This window comes from Pinus tabuliformis, chromosome 6 (genome assembly GCF_031772625.1).
Source record: "Pinus tabuliformis cultivar Carrire ecotype Pingquan chromosome 6, CPIR1, whole genome shotgun sequence".
Lineage (NCBI taxonomy): Eukaryota > Viridiplantae > Streptophyta > Pinopsida > Pinales > Pinaceae > Pinus > Pinus tabuliformis.
In genome coordinates, this window is record NC_142292.1 from 367,738,973 (window position 1) to 367,760,509 (window position 21,537).

The following is a 21,537-nucleotide window of genomic DNA, read 5'->3' on the forward strand; positions in this document are numbered from 1 at the left end:
TTAGTTTGTTTTTAAAGATATTCATTGTTTCTATTTTTATATTAAAAATATTTTATTTTAAAATGTTAAAAATATATAGAGTGAAAAATAATGTTTTAATTTTTTATTGAGTGTATTTTTTAATGATTTTATTTAAAATTGTTGTAGAATTAATAAATTAGAATCATTAAAATGGTATAAATTTAAATCTACTTTAATCTATTTATATATTTAAAAATACATTATAAATAATTAAAAATAAATTTTACTAAAAGTTAGATACTCTATATCTAATCTTAAAATTAGAATATTTAAATTTCAATATGAAAAATTATAATTTTAAGTTAAGTTAATTTCAATAATAACAAATTTGAAAAAAATAAAAAAATTAAACAATAATAAGATTACCAAAACACCAAAACTCAAGAGACTAGAATTGATAATAAAATTTACTTTCATATTGCTTGTATCTGCCTACGCTATAATCATATAAATGACGGATAAAAAAAATTAAAATAAAAACAGAAAATAATGCGATGAGGATCACGATGAGAGGGCTCACAGACTTCAACCCTATACCCATACAACGATCCAATCACAGGGCACCTTCATAGAGACGGCTAACTTTCACACACGTTATACCCCTTTTAACCCGCCATCATGTGACCCGGGGCTGACGGCGTTGCCTGGGCGGGCGGGCATCCGCGTGAAAGGCTAGTGCGGGGCCCGGTGGAGTAAGAAGACAATAAATGAAAGACGAGAAAGCACGTGGAGGGACCAGGGACCGACTACCATAATGGTGATAACTGGTAAAAGCGCCGATTCGTTCCGTATAGAGTCACTTTTATATATTCATCACCATCCGTGCCATGGCTGGGATGGTCATGGCGAGTGAGTGGGAGAGGGACCGAGTATTCGTATAAATGTTTGCATGTCCTGTCGCTATCCTTCATGGGGCTTCCGTGCAATTGGCGTGAATGTTATCGTTATTATTTGCCCACCTCCAAAAGTCACCTACTTCTAATTCTATGCCTGTTATTATCATGTCCCACCAAATTTCCATTCGAGAGACTTTTTGGTTCCAACAATATTTCAATTTGAATCAATTTTTTCAACCTCCCCACAAATGCTAAATAATGACATGCTCACTTAGGTGAACACAACCAGTTCCTAACACCTAGTTGGACATGGAGCTTAATTGATCTTTTTAGAGGTTAATGACATGCTCACTCAGGTGAACACAATCAGTTCCTAACACCTAATTGGACATGGAGCTTAATTGATATTTTTAGAGGTTAAGATTTAGGTGAACATAATGTGGTCTTAACATCAGGTCGAATATTTTGGATATGGGCACTTAATTGATCTTTTTAAAGGTTAAGACTTAGGTGAACACGAGCCTTAATACCAAGTTGACCAATTTGGACATGGGCATCTAATTGATCTTTTCAAAGGTTAAGACTTGGGGTTTTAACACCTAATTGGACATTTTGGACATCGAGACCTAATTGATGTTTCAAGAGGTTAAATGTCTTAGGTAAGAGGTCGAACATTTTGGACATGAGCACCTAATTGATATTTTCAAAGGTTAAGACTTAGGTGAACACAATGGGGGTCTTAATACCAAGTTGACTAATTTGGACATGGGCATCTAATTGATCTTTCCAGAGTTTAAGACTTGGGGTTTTAATACCTAGTTGGACATTTTGGACATCGACATCTAATTGATCTTTCAAGAGGTTAAATGTCTTAGGTAAGAGTTGTAAATTGTTTTGTATTCAATTTCAATCTAAATATGAGATGTTGATATTGTACATCGTAGGGTTATTGAAGTTATAGAATTATTTTCCTTTTCATTTTTTCCATAAAATAACCAATTCATCAATTTAAAATTATATTTTTGATAGATATTATTGAAGAATTATGGTGACAACAAATTGGAAAATGTCACAAACATGGAATGACTTAGGTGAACACAATGTGGTCCTAACACCTAGTTGGACATGAGCACCTAATTGATCTTTTCAATGGTTAGGATTTAGGTGAACAAAATGGGGTCTTAACACCTAGTCAAACATTTTGGACATGGGCACCTAATTGATCTTTTCAATGGTTAAGACTTAGGTGAACACAATGGGGGTCTTAATACCTAGTTGAACAATTTGAACATGGGCGTCTAATTGATCTTTTCAGAGGTTAAGACTTAGGTGAACACAATGAGGTCTTAACACTTAGTTGGACGTTTTGGACATGGCACCTAATTAATCTTTCAAGAGGTTTAAATGTCTTGAGTAAGAGTTGTAAAATATTTTGTATTCAATTTCAATTTAAACGTGAGATGTTGATATTGAATGTAGCAGGGTTATTTGAAATCGTTGAATTCTTTTTTGCATAAAATCACCTATTCATCAATTTAAAATTGTAATTTTGTTAAAGATTATTGAAGAATTATGGTGATGACAAATGGGAAAAATGTCAAAAACATGGAATGATTAGTATTTGTATATTTCTATCTCTATCAAATATTTTTAACTAAAAAACTTCAACTCATTCAACTTAGTGCATTTGCAATGCCCACCTTATGGCCTTTTGTTCAGTTAGATATGGTGTTTAGTAAGGGTCCTTCAAAGCAAGCATGGCTTAATGGATGGTTGCACAACTTGAGCAGGCCTTATAGTTAAGGGCATGTGTTTCCTCTTAAGAGGCTACAAGTTCAAATTCACAAGGGGGTAGAATATGTACACCTCCATTGCAAATTGTTACATGGAGTTGGGTTTCATGTTTGGCTTGATTGTGACCTTAAAATTAGATGATGATTATTATTGGCTTGGTTGTGACCTTAAAATTAGATGATTATTATTATTATAATTAATGAGACTTATTAGAAGCATATTATTATATTATTAATAAGCCTTACTAGATGTTGAGTTTGCTTGTCAATTTGATCATCAAGGCTAATTTAACTTAACCACTCAAATGTTGAAAAGGAAGGCTTAAATATGATGCACATGGATGTCATAAGAATTAGGTATGTGCTTGACATTATTTGTGCATGTTGAATAAACAACCTCAACCCACATGAGATATGATTTTCTTTTATGATTTTATGAATAATAATTGTGATATGAAAGTTGTCTATAGAAATATGATTAGCACCAAAGATGTTAAATTAATCATTGATTTTGGAGTGTAATTCCTTGAATTGATGTGACAACATCCTCCACTATAGTATTAACATTGTCGTTGAATTGTTGGCATGCTTTGTGGTCCATCTTTGAGATGTAGTTGTTATCTTTATGATACTTACACTACTATCTTGTAAATTTACATATCATTATGCTAGGATTTTATTCCACATTAATACTCTCATTATAATTGTGGGTGTAAGTGTGTTTGTTTAGAATAACATTACATGTATATTTAATAGGGGAAATTTTATGGATGAAAATTTACCTAAAAGTTTAGAAACCTTGGAAAATCTTATTAGTCCCTAATATGCAAAATATAAAATGTTTGATAGTATTTTTGTAAATTTATTCAAATTTCTAATGATTTTATATAGTCTCTATAATTTTTTGGTGATTTTTAAGGAAAATTAATTTTATACTATAAAATTTGGGCAAATAATTTATAAAAAAATGGAAATTAGCAAGTCATTCTTTTGGAAAAAAAACATGGAAAATTAAGCCACCAACGAATATTAGCTCCTAAAATTTTCCCTATATGTAAATAGTGTTGGTTTATAAGAAATTGCCTACATCAAAAACTTTATTAATAAGAAAGCTAAATTTGGAGTGCAAGTTCTTTAGTTATTTCTCTTACTAATACTAACATTGCTAATGCTTTCCAGGCCATGCCTTTGTTTAACATATTTGTATCGTGGTTGTTATTTATGTGATGTCTATAATATTATCTTCTACATTGGGATATCTCTTTGTTGGGGTTTCATTCCACCTAAATATTTTCCTTCTCGTTATTTCCTCCTTTCTAGGGTGAATCTACTTATAAGAATTATATAGTATAAACTAGATCTCAACAATAATTATAAATATAATTGGATTCATCAAGAATATTGTTTCCTCCTAAACTTCATCATTTTTACTTATTATAAGTTATTATAGGAGCCAATTCTTTCATGGCCTTCTTAGATAGCTTCCATTTTTTTTCTAAACATTAAGGATGGAAACTAACCTCATGATTAATAGACATCTACACACATACAAGCTACGTAGTGAGTTTGAAAAAGGCAAATACTTAATTTTCTTACGTTAGACCTATTATGATATTCATGGAAGATATTCTTTCCTATGGAGAGATCCTCACACTTATAAATATTAAATTCATTATGAAGACCACTTCTATGTTACCCTTTTCATTAAGGATCTATTTAGTTTCAAAGAAAGTCTTAGATGGCTCTATCATGTTCCATCTAAGACTTCTGGTATTTCTACCCTATTCATTGAATGGATATGAAGAGATTGAGATGTCATATCAAGTTTCAGAGGAGTAGCCAATTTTGAATACCTTTTACATTTCAATGTTAATGTTTTACTCATGGTAGGAATTCATTTTAATGTGCTAGTGCACAATTTTTTCAACCTCGAGAGACCACTCTTTCCATCTTCCCTCCTCAAACTTTTGCTACCATTGTATTTTTATATGTCTTCTTTCTAGAGTCATACTGAAAAAAGTTTCATATCAACATAGGATCCAACACAAACCTAATGAGATATGCTAGAGATGACTTCCCACACACTTAACAAGAAAGACAAAATTTATAAAAACATCATCCAAAACGGTGTAAAATAATATAAAAGATATCTCCATTTTTAGATTTATATAGTTAATAATATTATTAGTCCCTACCTAAAAGGCTACAGGGATTATAGTAATTGATTCAACCCTTTTCTATTAAGTTTGCACAAAAACCAATGATACTTTTTTGAAAGTTATTTTCACGTGGTGATATTTATTTTTTAATCATTAATTTTGGACTAAACTATGGTGGAAATGTACATCTTGCTAAAATATGAAGGGAAAATTAATATCACAAATAATAATCAAATAGTCATTAGATATTTGAAATAAATTCTTTTCATTTTTTTATTATATATTGTAGATAATCATTTTTTATAATTAGTATAATACAATTAGTATTAATTTTCCTATTTAGTTTAGTAAAATTATTGAAAATATATATGTGTGAGAGAGAAATATTTAATTAATTATTTAATTCAGTAAAATTATACATATTTTAACTTTGAAAATTCATATGATTTATATAAAAAAATTATAAGTCAATAGATTCTATTAATTCATGGAAAGTTTAAATCGTGATGAGTTTTTAAACAAAATAAATCTAGCCTTATTCCTACCAAACTTATTGGCCAGATGATATTGACAGAAAGATACATATAGCAACATAACAAAGCGAGGTGACCAAACAAGGATTTCCCACTTAGACCAAAGTTGACCAAGGATCAAAATACAATCGATTAACATAACTAGCCAGCAGGGTTACCCGAACTTGGGTCTTCCATCCAGATGCCATGTGGTTGATGGAAGGCTTCATGGATATGAGCCTCCATATGTGCCATCCTTCCTTCAACGTTGTCTAACCTCGCCTAGAGCCACTTCTGTCCTCGACGAAGATAAACCAACCTATCCATCTAGTGCCATTGATTATACTAGAGATCATTCATGAAAGCAATGATCTCGTTGCAGTTTTCGTGTCTGTCACGAGCCAATTGTTAGACCATGGTTGTTAGCCAACGAATTTGAGCCTCAAGAACATCAAAGGCTGTCAACGTGTCTTGGTGAATTTCCTTACTACTGCTCGAGCTCCTCTCCATTATCCACAAGCTAGCTGTCTCCACTACCTTTTGGACCCTTTCAATCACCTATCAATTTCTAAATAACTCCAAACCCGCATCCCCTTACTGCATGGCCAACTCCTGTATAGAAATTCCACCTCACCACCCTTTTGCGTGCTCAGCGTTTGGAATAGGAACTGTCGACCACCTCCTCTATTGAGAAAAACCCTTGAGCTTTCAGTACCACTCCACCCTAATCCCTAAAGACAAGAGTGTAACGAGAGGGGGGAGCACAAGACACCAAGGGATTCTCTGGCCCCCTACATTCTTTTGGATTCCAACCCAATAGGCCATAGACCCTATTCCATAAGCCGCATAGAACAAACTCTAGTTTAAGATGAAAATTAGATTGAAACTAGGTACCTGTAATTCCAAGTGAGCTAACCAGATGCACAATTTGCAGTTGTTGAGCATCTTCATTGCAAATGCCCAGCTCACCCCATTTTTCACTCAAACCACTGGACCAACCTCCACCGAACCCTTCAAATAGGACTTAAAGGCTAACGACTAGGAAAAAAAAACACCTAGAAACTCTAAGCTGCACACACTATAAGAAAATTTCACTTGAAACGAATGAAATTTGTGTGCCCAGGTCCAAATTACTAGCCCTTTCTCTAGCCCAGGAGCCCAAAAGGCACCAGTAATCTCATCGACGAAACAACATACCTCGTCTAACAACCAAAAGCCTAGAGCAGCATGGACCAAAAGTCACCCAACTCAACAATAAAATTGCTTTTCCTGGAACTCGTAACCCTCATCTCACAGGACCCATAAACTACCTTTGCTCACACACTTTTGGAGTTAAATCAATTGTGATCCTCTAGAAGCTTCACTAACAAAGTGCCAAGTGAGGCTTCCTCTATATACTCAACTAGCATTATTTCCACGTGGCAATGGAGATGTCGGTTGTCTCCCAAGCCGCCAAACCATTTTCTGTCACCCCATCGGGAAGATTTATATAAATTTTAATGATATAAAATTAAAAAATTAAAGAAATATTATTCATACAAAATCATAATAATCAAATAGTCAATTAGACATTTGAAATAAATTATCTCTTCATATTATTATTTATATTTTATATATTGTAGATAATCACCTTTTTTTTTTTATTGTAGATAATCACTTTTTATAATTAGTATAATACAATTAGTATTAATTTTCCTATTTAGATTAGTAAAATTATTGAAAATATATATGTGTGAGAGAGAGAAATATTTAAGTATTTATTTAATTTAGTAAAATGTATACATACTTGAACTTTGAAAATTCATATGATTTATATAATAAAAAAATTGTAAGTCAATAGATTATATTAATTCATGGAAAGTTTACATCGTGATGAGCTTTTAAACAAAATAAATCTAGTCTCATTCCTACCAAACTTATTTGCCAGATGATATTGCCAGAAAGATACAAATAGCAACATAACAAAACGAGGGGACCAAACAAGGATTTCCCACTAAGACCAAAGCTAACCAAGGATCAAAATACAATTGATTAACATAATTAGCCAGTAGGGTTACTTGAAGCTGGGCCTTCCATCTGGTTTCCATGTCGTTGATGGAAGGCTTCATGGATATGAGCCTCCATATGTGCCGTCCTTCCTTCAACGTTGTCTAACGTCTCCTAGAGCCACTTCTGTCCTCGACGAAGATAAACGAACGTGTCCATCTGGTGCCATTGATTATACTAGAGATCATTCATGAAAGTGATGATCTCGTTCTGGTTGCCGTGTCTGTCACGAGCCAATTGCTTGACCATGGTTGTTAGCTAATGAATTTGAGCCTCAAGAACATCAAAGGGTGGAGGCAGATCAATGTAACCTGTTGAATTTCCCTATTACTCCTCGAGCTCCTCTCCATTATCCACAAGCCAGTTGTCTCCACTACCTTTTGGACCCTTTCCATCACCTATCAAGTTCTAAATAACTCCAAACCCGCATCCCCTTACTGCATGGCCAACTCTTGTACAGAAATTCCACCTCACCACCCTTCTGCAAGCTCAGTGTCTGGAATAGGAACTGTCGACCACCTCCTTTATTAAGAAAACCCTTGAGCTTTCAGTACCACTCCACCCTAAACCCTAAAGACAAGAGTGCAACGAGAGTGGGGAGCACAAGACACCAAGGGATTCTCCGGGCCCCTACATTCTTTTGGATTCCAACCCAATAGGCCATAGACCCTATTCCATAAGCCCCATAGAACAAACTCTTGTTTAAGATGAAGATTAAACTGAAACTAGGTACTTGTAATTCCAGGCAAGCTAACTGAATGCACAATTTGCAGTTCTTCAACATATTCACCGTAAATGCCAAGCTCAACCCATTTTCCACATAGACCACCAGACCAACCTCCACCGAACCCTTCAAACAAGACTTCAAGGCTAACGACTAGGAAAAAAACGCCCAGAAACTCTCAACGACACACACTATAAGAAAATGTCACTTAGAACGAGTGAATTTTGTGTGCTCAGGTCCCAAATGACAAGCCCTTTCTCTAGCCCAGGAGCCCAAAAGGCACTAGTAATCTCATTGACGAAACAACATACCTCGTCCAACAACCAAAAGCCTAGAGCAACTTGGACCAAAAGTCGCCCAACTCAACAATAACATTGCTTTTCCTGGCACTCGTAACCCTCATCGCACAGGACCCATAAACTACCTTTGCTCACAAACCTATGGAGTTCTCTAGAAGCTTCACCGGCACTCATAACCCTCATCGCACAGGACCCATAAACGACCTCTGCTCACAAACCTATGGAGTTAAATTGATTGCGATCCTCTAGAAGCTTCACTGGCAAAGTGCCAAGTGAGGCATCCTCTATACACTCAACTGGCATTATTGCCACATGGCAATGGAGATGGTGGTCGTCTCCCAAGCCACCAAACCATTTTTTGTCACCCCATCGGGAAGATTTATATAAATTTTAATGATATAAAATTAAATAATTAAAGAAATATTATTCATACAAAATCATAATAATCATATAAAAATATCTATTCATTTTAGTGAATATAAGTTTTGATTATAGGTACAATTTGAATTCTCCAATTTATGATTTTTCTTTTTTATATCGTTCTATTTAAAATTTTATTTCCTTACAAATTAGACATGTCCAATTAATGCATAAACTTTTTTATACTTTAATCATAATTTATTTAAATTTTTATTAATTCAATTTTCTAATTATTTAATTAAATTCATATTAACACTGTGCTTTGATGATGAACCTCAATAAGGATTCGAAACACGTCGACCCAGAATTATCGATGTAATTTACCTAGAAAAACTCTACTTAAATCATAAATCACATAAACCTCCAATCTGAAACGATTTTTTAATATCTCTTTAAATTTTTTTTTTTTTTTTTCTTTAGATGTTTACTTGCCTCTTTATCTTACATTGCCCTACATTCAAAACACTTTATGTACCCCACTTCATGCACACGTTTCGTCTGTAGATGTTCTTTCATCGACCACAAACCCTATCCATACCCTCGAGTGTTATCATTTAGTCACTTGATAACAAATTATATGATATCAAATTAAAATAATGGACGAACACATGAAGTTAAGTTACTCATATCACAAAAAGTCATTTGACCTCTAGCGAGATTGGTGATTAATTTCAAAACATAGGACAAATTTGCACCTCCAAATAATTTGAAATTGGCACACATTTAGGTGTGCTCTGCTTCAATAAAGTTTTTGCGGTCCCCTTCCTCTTAGGAAAACGAATCCATGTCAACGCTTCACATGGCACAAGCCTTCACTTATATGACAAAATAATAATTATATTTATATTCTAATATTATCCAATTACCTATGGAACTATATATTGTATCGACCATATAAATGATAAGTGTGTGGTAGAGATGATTTTTCAAATCTCATGTTATTCCAACTATGACTATGCAGAATCACATATCGCTATTATCATCCAAATGGAAGGAAGAAAAGTTTGTGAATTAGAGAAATGAAAAAAATTAGATTTCAATTACAATAGGAATGTTAAATTAACCTTTGTATTTAGTATTATTTATTATTTATTTATATGAATTTATGAAATTAAATGAATGTTTATTTTATAAGTTAAATCATTTTAGATTTATTTTAATTTCGAATTTATAAATAGATCAAATTTTTTAACATATAAATATTTTTTTTGAGTGTAAAATTTGAAGAAAGATTTGTATCTCTAGAAATTTGATCTCTCTTGACACTTGATACTTCGGAGTTAAGATGGATATAGGATGGTTATATATATATATCTATATATATCTATATATATATATATATATATATATATATATATATATATATATATATATATTTCATGGCTCCCCATGGTTGTGGTTTGTTGGCTAGCGAAAGCACTGCTAAGGCGTTTGTGCCACTGTGTAGGCCACAGATTCAAACCTCGACTTACTCGTGCACCGTGCTTGGGGGTGGTGCGGTTGCCCCTGGAGGTTATAGTGGCAGCTGCCGAGGATCGACCCTAGGTCACATGAGTACGCATTACCGATTACCGTCTCTCTCTCTCTCTCTCTCTCTCTCTCTCTCTCTCTCTATATATATATATATATATATATATATATATATTTCACAAACCCCATAGATCGACGACTGCTACATTGTCCACAAAATATTTGTACGAAGTAGATTCATCTAAAGATATTACTTCTTTTTGGCTCAACCACAGAGCTTGACCCCAAGAGTGGCGAGAGAATTGAACCCGTGACCTCTCAATAGAAAGGGTACTTCAAAGAAAGGGACTCGACCAATTGAGCCAACCCTCAAGACTATCTATATAATTTTAATTTTATTTTTTAATTTTATGTAATTTGATCTAGTCAAAATGTTTACATTAACATAATATACGAGGACATTCCAACATCGCACAAATTAAATTTATTTATTTATTTTTTACATTTGATATTTTTCCATTGATTATTTAAAATAAATTTGTTATTGCCTTTTAAACTTTTTGTTATTTATAAAGTAAATTAGAAATGTATTAAGTTTGGGGAATTCATTTCAATTTTTACATGAAATTTAATGTATTTGATCATACAGATTAGATTAGAGGTTAGCTTTTTTGGGATAGTTTAATTCCTCCAGAGTTAAAGTCAACTTCTGGCCACTTGCTGAAGACAAAACCCCACATAAACCAACTAGTATATGACTTATAAATATTTTTTATTTACATTTTACAAGTATTTTTTATTTACAATTATTTATATAAGAATTATAAATTACTCTATTCAATTTATAATTTTTATTTATTTATTTATATCTTGCAAATATTTTTGATTTACACTTAATAATGGTAAATTGCTTTTTTTTGGTTAAAAATATATTCAAATATAATAATATTGAAAATCACTTTTATTTATTTTTTCCAAAATATATATTATTGAATTTAATTTTTTTTAATCTTTTAACCCTGAATAATTTATGATGATTCATAATAGTTTAGGGAAATTTTACAACATTTTATAGATAATTTGTGATTTTAAAATTTCTTATTTAAATTGATAATAATAAAGAAAATGGTTAATATCCATTAAAATCAAATTGGAGTGGTCACCTTTTAAGAAGGGTAATGAATTATTTAGTTTTTTTTTTTTTTTTTTAAATGTTTAAAAAAACACTCTATTGGAAGTGTTTTTGAGTTTTAAATCACTATTATTTTAATGTATTAAAAAGTTAAGAAAATTAATATTATAATAACTATTTTGAAATTGTGATTAATATAGGTATATATAAGACATTTTAAGAGAATTTATTTTTCATTTTTAACTTTATTAATATCATAAATATGACAAATTCTTTCCATCCATCATATTTTAAAAACGATCTAACACCCTATTTCATTATTGATTTCATAAAAGTATATTTTTAATTTAATAATGTTAATTTTCTTTTTTAATCAAATATATATATATATATATATATATTTAAAAATTTTATCAGTTAGGATTAATCACTTATTTATAATATTTGTTTATCCTCTAATTCTTCAAAACATGGTGGGAAAACCTATTATAGCTCAATTGTCAAACCAACAAGACAACCATCTCTAGCTGCTATCCACGAATGCAAGATGACTCATCACCATTATTCAAGGAAAACCACACAACCTGAAATAACCCGTTGGTGGTTCGTAAGGGTGTAGACTTTCACTCCTGCAAGATGCCTCTGGGTCTTGGGTTGTTAACCTGTTTCCTTCTACCCGAGGAAGACGAGCTCTTGGCCAAGCAAAAACAATTTTAAGATATACTATTTATCTTTTAGTTCTTATTACAACACAATTTCTCATATATATATATATATATATATACTCTTTCACTTAAATGATTTTAATATTTTTAAAATTTGAAATATATTTATTTACATAACCCATTATGATACTCTCCCTCCCCTTCGAACCCTTTAACTCAAGCTAACTGGTTTAGAATTCCATAATCATGTTCTTCCGACACATAATTCCATGCTTTAAGTGGTCCTTTATAAGCAGTGGCTGTCAATTTGAAACTTACATAAATCGAACCTTACTTTTCAAAGGGGTATTTGATCATTGTGGGGGTGACCACCAATCTTTGTTATCAATTTGAAACTCAATACCGATTTAGTCTATACTTATTATTCAAACAAAAGTGATGTATACTTGGACCTTTTGTCGTGACTCAAGAAATCTAAGGTGGAAATATTGTAATTTAAATTTTGTATGGTTGTCACAAACACACATAGTCTATAGTTTATCCTTATTATTATTCAAACAAGCAATCCCTCTCAACAAATCTAAGATGGAAATATTGTACATAATATAAATCTGCAATGTTGTTGCCTACATAATTGCTTTCACATAAACATGCGCTTATAACAACAAACCCACATGTATTAGTCCAAATATCATTATAGCCACCTAATAGTAATGGGCTCAATTATTTAGGTTCCTAAATGTTGAATGAAATCTTCTTCACATTAAAACTTATCTGAGTTCAAACTACAAGGCCATGCTACCAACGTGTTATTCAAAGTGTGTCCTAAGCATTTACATATTATTAGGTATTTTTTTTATAGATAAAAGTTTGATTTTGTAAGCAAGTATATAGAATGACATGATATATGAAACTAATGATAACATTTTTTTGTGATTGTGCCAATTTGAAAGATAGATTTTTGATGATAATATTTTTCCATTTTAATAATAAATATTTTTAATATTATATTTTTTATTAAATTAAAAAAAATTGTAATTATTATTTATATAATTTATATAATAAATAATATATATTTTTAATTCTGTATATTAATAGTCAAGTCTTATTAGTACAACTGATTGAGGATGGGCTCATCACCAAGATGACCTAGGATGAAACCTCATGGGGTGGTTGTGCCCTATGCTAGGGGGAGGAGACATGTTAAAAAATCCAGTCAGCTAAGAGCTTGTTGATAGTGCTAGACCCGCCAACATTTAAGGGATCACCCCAGTATGAAGTCCCAACTAGACCTCATACCATTTGGTGTGGGAGTCCCATCCGATATGATGACCCGGTTGCCATTATCTTAAACATTTGCCTCAACTCTTGCTTATCAGTACAAGAGAGTTGTCTGCTTTGTCTTCGAGTAGTGAGGTTCGTGTGCCTAGTGATTGTTAGTGTTACTTGTGTCAATGGTTCTTTCACTGTAGAGGGAGAGGGTGGGAGTGAGTCCCAATTCGGTTGGGAGGAAGCCCCAACTCTGTTAGGAACACACAACACAACAGGACATGCACATCTTTCGGAAGAACAATTGACACAGATGTGACAATCACAACACATAGGGAAGATAACACGTACAACACTCAGTGGATGAGTCCGCGTGAGTGCAATGACTGTTATAGCAAGTTTTATGTGAAAGGTCTGTCTGATGTCTGGGGAGGTAACCAACATAGGTATGACAACGTTAACAGCTCATACAACACATTTTCATTAATATATATGTATTACAACAATTGAATGAGTTCAAGTGTTAAAGACAGGTTAAAGCAACAAGTATTACAAGTGTTCAAGACTAGTCTTACAACAATTACAACACATGTGTGAAAACATGTTGGCCTGTTAGTAGGCCTCTGAAATAAGCGAAAGTTCTAAGACACATCATTACACCATACATCACTAACCCCGTGGGCGGGGCGTTGGAGCCACTGCTTACTCCTCAAAGAAAATATTACAGACTCTCAAGGCTATGTGGGAGGAACTAAGGTGAAAAGTCCTTTGATTGTACAAATGAGGGGGTATTTATAGCCAAGGGTGAAACTGACCCTTGTCGTTGTTCGACTACCCTCATGACTGTTTGATTTCCATGACTTTTTGACTTTACATGACTCTTGATACAACAAGTGGGTCTCTTTGACTTCCACGTTACATTACATTGATTGACAGTATGGCCCACAGTAGAGATGTGGATGACATGACTCATTACAAGACTCAACATGACAGTGCTAGTACATTCATGTTGCTGCTAGTGTACATGTCAAGCTACAATGTTGCTGGGTGATGGATGTCCTTATGGTGTGTCACAACTTCACCTTTGCATGTAAAAGTGTGTGAAGTCTTCAATGGTCGTTGGTTCGCTTGATGTTCCATTCACACGTTGCTTCTTGCTTGTATGTTGGTAAGCTTAATAGGGTCGTCCATTCACAAAAAGTGCATGTTCATCCGTCCGTTCGTCCGTGAACACATCTTTGCTTGATCGTCCGTTCGCAAGCACATCTCTTTGCATGCATCGTTTGTTCGTTTGTTGGTGAACATGTCCTTCTGCATGTACTCCCTTTGTTCATCCCATCTATCGTCGCGCCATGTTTGTTTGTGTACCTATATCTGCAGTCACTCATGACGAGATGACATCAAATCCATAAACCTCCTAGTCTACCATGATGCATGATCGTTTCGAATGCAGGTGACCGAGAGAGGAGACAAGGTTGCAAGATGGGATGGAGGCTTTGGGCATTGCTAATGAAAACTGCGCAGCACTCACTGGGTGATGGAGATGGGCAATCCGGATCGATAGTGACTGTCCGTAGGGTTTGGCTCAGTTGGAGGACAAAACTAAACAGTTTTTGAGAGGAACAGTCTGGGCTGCGGGAAGGCTGGGCAGACAAGATCTGCGCAATTTCTAGAAGGAGTGGGCAGTGGGAGCCTAGCAGGTAAAACTATGCAATTCCTAGAGGGAACTAGCAGCTGGGACATTGGCAACAAAAACTACGTAATTCCTGAGAGGAACTAGCGGTCAGTTTCCAGGATCTTGGCAACAAAAACTGTGTAATTCCTAGAGGGAATTGGCAGTCGGCTGCTGGATCTTGGCATAAAAAATTACGCAATTCCTGGAGGGAACTAGCAGTCGGCTATCGGGAGCTACTAGCGAGAAAAAATGCTCTGATTCTGGGAGGTTGGCCTGCTGATCACCTATGCACAGTTTTTGAGCTGAGCAGATTGTTGGGTAGCAGAGGGCTTGCTCATGAAAATAGTGCAGTTTTCCATGTGAGCAGTTGGTTGATTGATTGGAGGGTTGGCTGGAAAAATGCACAATTTTCTGAGGGAGGCAGGGACGAGCATTGTGTTTCTGTTCAGCTTGTCTGTGCAATTTTCTCAGTGAGCGAAGTGGGTAAGGTCTGCAGCCTCTGCGAAATTTTTGAGGGGAGTCAGTCCCAGGGTGACTGACAGGTCAAACTCTCCAATTAACCAACATGAAGGTTGATTGATCTGCTTGCAGCAGCGCAACTTGAAATGGCTTGCTTGGTGCTTTGGCATTGTTCTAGGTGACAGTCGATCGAGTAGATGGCAGGGTGAAGGTCTGGCTATCAGAGGGGAATCCGGTTGTCAGAACTTCAACAATATGACTAAGTGTATGGACAAGTGGAAAGGTGCATACATGATCTTGCAAACACACACTTACATGACTTGACAATGAGACGACTCAAACCATCCAGACACATATGCTCAACATGGCTGACCGACGGTGTAAGCAAAAAGCACGATGCTTGTGATTGATCATTGGACGACCGCAACAACACTTGCACAACTGTGAATATGACTCATGTGTGAGTGCGATAGATGTTTCCATAACGAAAACAACATGCACACATGAAGCGAAGACCTTGAGCATGAACAGAACATGGTCGCAAGCATGACATTGATCTTAACATGCAAAATCTGTCGGTGGAATGATTAAGCAAGGTGGGTGCAAAGAATCACACAAGCTCACAGAGTGAACACGAGTGCGTGCAGTCATCAAGTAAAACTCTCAAAGGAGGCTCCAAAATTGGATGCAGGCCAAAATTTTGGAGGGTGTTGCAGCCATTACAACAGGGCTGGTGTGGCCCAAGCTGGGTGCGATACCTGGGTGACTTTGACATCTTAGATGCCCCTGAATTACAGCTCCTCAAGCGATAAATCAAGCATGAAGGATCACAATCAACTTGACAAAAAAAAAATCTACATATTATTGAAATATAAGGCTGGGTGTGATTAACACAAAACAGAGAAATTGTTTAAGATGTGAGACAAAATATGGTTACTGTTAAACAATGACAGGCTAAAGGGTCATGGTAAGAAAATCAAGGCTTTGTGATATGGCCCCTTTGATATACTAAAAAAGGTTGGAGTAACGCCTATAGACTCAGTCCACCCCCATATGTGCACATTTACTCAATTGTGAATGTAGAAAACCTGAAAATATATGAGCCTTACAGGCTAAATGAGGAAGAGGAATATGTCCTACCTGCCGTAGAGGATTGAGCACCAAATGCTTAGGAAGAGTTGATAGAGGACATCATTTTTCAGAAGTAGTCTAGAACTACAAGAAAGGGGTAGGATGAGCTTTGGTAGATTGGGCTTAAGGACAACTTCTAGGCAAAGCTAACTGGCATGTTTGAGAGAAGTTGAAGGAAAATGTTCTTCACTTCATTCAGTAGAAGAATTTTGTGACCAAAAGGCTCCCAAAATGGGAAGGTGTGATTTGGATTGGATCATTATATTGTTTGTTATCCATCTCGATGCTTTTAGAGTGGAAAAATGGGAGGAATCAACTCATAGGACCATTTTTATTGATGAGACCCAGTTTGTATTAAAGAAATTTTGAGGTCTAAAATGGGGCTCCTAAAGAATATTATAAAATAACAACAAAGATAATAAAATAAGATTAGATTACATCACCAAATTTTAAAGGGGGAAAAAACTATTTTTTCAACTCGTATTGTCAACTTATCTCCCTACGATTTTTCTCAAATTTTGAGCAGGAGCACTCATTGGATGCAAAAATTAATTCCCCATCCAAAGGGTACCCATGTTGGATACTTTTGATGGTTTGTGCTACATGAAAGATGAGAAATGCATGAAAAATGTGATAACAATCACATTTTTCATGTATGTCTCATTTTTCATTTAGGATGGTCCATCAAAAGTATGCAACATGGCTATTCCTTGGATGAAGAATTAAATTATGAATCCCATGAGTGTTCTCGCTCAAAATTTGATTAAAATCGTAGGGAGATAATTTGAAAATACGAGTTGAAAAAGTAGTTTTTTAAGAAGATTTTTACCTTTTTACTCTAAAAATGGTGAATCATCTCCCATAGTTGACATCATCATCTTGAATCCTATTGGTTTTTATCAAATTTATTTTGTTTTACATTTTTGTTTTGAGACCCATTTTAGACCTCAAAATTTCTTTAATGGAAAATTTAGGTCTAAAACCTTCTAGGAACATTTTGAGGAATCAAATGTAATTTTTTTGGGGGTAAAAATTTGTTGATTTAGCATGGCACATGTTTTCCTATTCTATGCATGAATACCTTTCTAATGGTTCAAGAACCACCTCAATCTGAGTCTGTATGCAAAAGTTATGCCACTTAGAAGTTGGCATTCCTATTTTGGCCACCATAATTCGAGAGGATGCCATGTTAGCCCCAATTTCATAAGGAAAAGGGGCTAGCCATGTGATAATGATGAAAAATACTCTAGAGGAGTCCATGTTGTAACTATGGTTAAGAGTTGAGGGAGTCAAACCTAACCACTAGTAGGTTATCAAGTTGTGTTATAACCGAGCCACTAGGAGGAAAAGGGGTTCTATTCTTTTCAAGTGTATCTTGTTCATAGACAAGAAAAGTAGCCGAGAGGGGTAGGGAGAGAGCACATAGAGAGAATTTTTGCATTGTAGTAGCCCACAAGCCATAAGATTTACTTCTTTGTACTTGCAACCATTTTCTATTCAGAGAAAGAAAGAAGAGTGGCCTCACCCTCCAGTTGGGTTTTCTATCGAAAGAGTTTCCCGAGATATATCTTGTGCCAATCATGGTTTGTGATTTTTTATTTTGTTGTTCTATATTTTCTACATAATTTTAATTTACATGCATATGAAATAAACAACAATTTACAGATCCATAATTCAAAAGAGAAATCAACCCTCATAGTGTAGATTTCAATTTTTTAAGTATAATTTATTATATATGTTATGATGAATTGTCTAGTGGAATATACACGATAGTTTATGGATCAATATATATTCTACACATATTAATATTGAGTTCAAACAATCAATAAGTAGGGCCCAATAGGTAGATCTCAAGAATTTGAACCTATATATAACAAATTTTTTTATTATCAAGATGTTATCATTAAAGGGGAGCATTGATGTAATTCCATCTTCCTCCATAAGTTTTTCATCTACCTAGTCATCAATATGGGGGAGTATTGGAATGTGTTCCTTTAGAAGGTAATAATGTCTAGGTTATTTTGGAAGAAATTCTAATTTTATGTAAAAGATGTATATCCCACATTCATCATGGAGTAAAATACCCATGTAATAATCTATTACATAAAACTCGGCGATATTGCATTAACCCACATGTATTATTAAGATTTAATTCCTTAATATCTCTTGGTATATAATAGAGTTTAGGGAGTCTCATAAGACACACAACAAAACATGAATCATAAAGAAAAATATGAGCCTTATCATTGTTTAGTGGTAAAGAATTTGTGGTGGTGCTTTTTGTAAGATTGTATTTTTTTGAAGATAATAACGATGCTATTACCTTTTGGTGGATGTTTCCCTAATTGGCATTTACTACATAAATCTAGTGTCTCTTATCATTTTGTCTCCTTTTTATTATTAAGCGTTGTTATTATGCATTGGAGGTTAGACTAGTAAAATTATGTGGTGTTTTATGATGTTATATGTTTATGCATATTTTTAATATTCTAACAATAATGAACCTTATTAATTCTTGAGTGAGTCTTCATCTTATGGCATTGATTATGGCTTGGGAGTGGCAAGATATAATAAAATTTCAACATAGTTGACCTTATGGTTGGATGGAAAGTGGCTCTCCCCTATTTAGTTTCTAGCAAAGGTTGAAGTGTCTCAAATAAGTGTATTTATTTCTCTTCAATGAAATAGCATTATTTGTTCAAAGTTTCATGAATTTTCTTGTGTTATATTGTTGATCATGTATGTAATGATGAGTTAGAGCAATGTTTAATTATGTTTGATTATTAGTTATAATTTTTCATAAGAAGATAGGGCACTTCAGGATCGATTGGCGAGCTCTGCGCAGCTTTCTGGTTCTAGGGTTTCCGTGAACCCTTTCCTGTGGATCCTTTCATGCTTGCGCGTCTGATCCTCTTCTCCTAAGGTTGCAGATTCTACGGGCTCTTCTACTGACGGTTCTGTATGTCTTCCCCCTTCGGAGGGGCGGGTAATACCCCCCCTCCACCAAATTCTGGCCCTGCGGCGACGCCAGACTTGCCAGGAAGCTCTGTGCCAGGGTTGCAGACAGATTCTGACTAGACCCCCACTACAGACAATATAAGTGACGCAAATACAAGCTCTGATGTCCCTAGGAACGAGAGCACCGAACAGACAGCTTCTGAGGCTCAGCCAAAAGTTTCCTCTGCCACATGCATCCCTAAAGCGGTAGATCGGGTCAAAATCGACCTCCCTAGTCACCGTATCAATGGTCACATTCAGTATATGAAAGATCACGCCCTCATTGGAAAGTTCATCAGACTCTGGCCAACTGAGAAGGCTTTGCAAGGATGGATAATGACCAAATGGAAGCCCAAGGGACAAGTGACTCTGCAGCTTGGCCCCAAAGGATTTTTCACTGCTATCTTCCACTGCCTAGAGGACAAGACCCGCATCTTTGAAGGAGGCCCTTACTTCTTCAACTCAGCGGGTCTGTATCTGCGTGACTGGATTGAAAGATTTCATCCAGACAGGGAAGACTTCCATTGGGCTCCAGTTTGGATTCGCATGTATTCCCTGCCTCTGGAATACTGGGACGAAGAGACATTGCGGGACATTGGCAATGGTCTGGGAGAGTTCATAAAGGTTGCTGAGGAAACAAAACTCAGACGCTACACTTCCTACGCCAGAATCTGTGTCCACATGCACCTTGCTAAGCCTCTTACGGACTCGGTAAGCTTATTTCATGATGACTTTGAATGGATTCAGACTATTGACTATGAGCACGTTCCATTCCGCTGCAGAAAATGTCATGAGCATGGCCACCTGTTCAGAGATTGTCCTCTGACCCAGAAGCCTAATACCTCCCCCCTGAAGCTGGAAAAGATGCGGAAGGCTTCACCAAGGTTTCCTCTAGGAAGAAGCATTCCAAGAAATCCCCCATCATCTCTACTGCCCCCAAACATCCTGACACTAGCAACAACTTTGAAGTTCTTGCCTCTCAAGACCCTCTGGGGGTTCACCAAGCCCAACCCTCTACCTCTAACCCTCATCCCGACTCTTCCGCCTCTACTCTCAAACCCCAAAATGCTGACGCAACTTCAACTGTCTCTCCTACCTCCACTTCTGCTGAGGTCCAAACCAAGCCCTCTGTTCCCACCACTACGCTCATGGAAGTGGACTGCTCCCAAGCTATGGTCCTCCCTCTTGGTCTGGACGTCGCAGATCAGAATGCCCCCACCCTCATGGATGAAGAACCTGAAAGCGTTGATATGGGGGAGCTGGACATTCTTGCTCTGGAAGAAGCATGCCATCAGAAAGAATATAGCAACATTCACCCTCGACAGATAGACAATTTGGAAGTGGTCCTTTCCCGTGCACAACAGAGAAACTCACTGGGCATTCAAGTAGGAAGCCTATGGGATGGAAGGAAAATTATGAAAGAAACAAAAAAAGAGGAAGGAAGACAGACTTACAGAGAACTATTATTATAGGTGAAATACTTGTGGAATCAGGCAGATTTCCCAAGTTGACAAAGTTCTACAAGGCTCTTCCTCATAGTTCCTCATGAAGCTTATCTCCTGGAATGTGAGAGGGCTTAATAGCCCCTCAAAACACAGAATGCTTAAAAATATGATACAACAATACAAACCTTCGATTGTTTATCTTCAGGAGACGAAATGTAATAGCAAAGCACTTGAACACATTGTGGCCAAAGTTTGGGCAAACTGCCGCTCAGTGACGGTGGACGCTTCAGGCGCCTCAGGAGGGCTGGCAATCATTTGGGATCCTCAAGTTCTTTCTCTCTATGACTTCCATGCATCGCACTATTTCATTCAAACGACCTTCCATCTGGTAGGTACCAACATACACGGTCACCTAACCAATGTATATTTCCCGCAAGAAATCCAAAAGAAATTAGATTTTCTCCTTACTTTAACAGATCTGAAC

General features: G+C 35.4%; 1 protein-coding gene across 1 annotated transcript; it reads left to right on the top strand.

The window, feature by feature from the left end:
* Nucleotides 1-19,872: 19,872 nt before the first annotated feature.
* Nucleotides 19,873-20,402, top strand: LOC149258823 (uncharacterized). Its single transcript, XM_089435335.1, has 2 exons — nt 19,873-20,319; nt 20,391-20,402. The coding sequence occupies exons 1-2, from the start codon at nt 19,873-19,875 to the stop codon at nt 20,400-20,402; spliced, it is 459 nt and encodes a 152-aa protein (XP_089291461.1).
* Nucleotides 20,403-21,537: the final 1,135 nt, after the last annotated feature.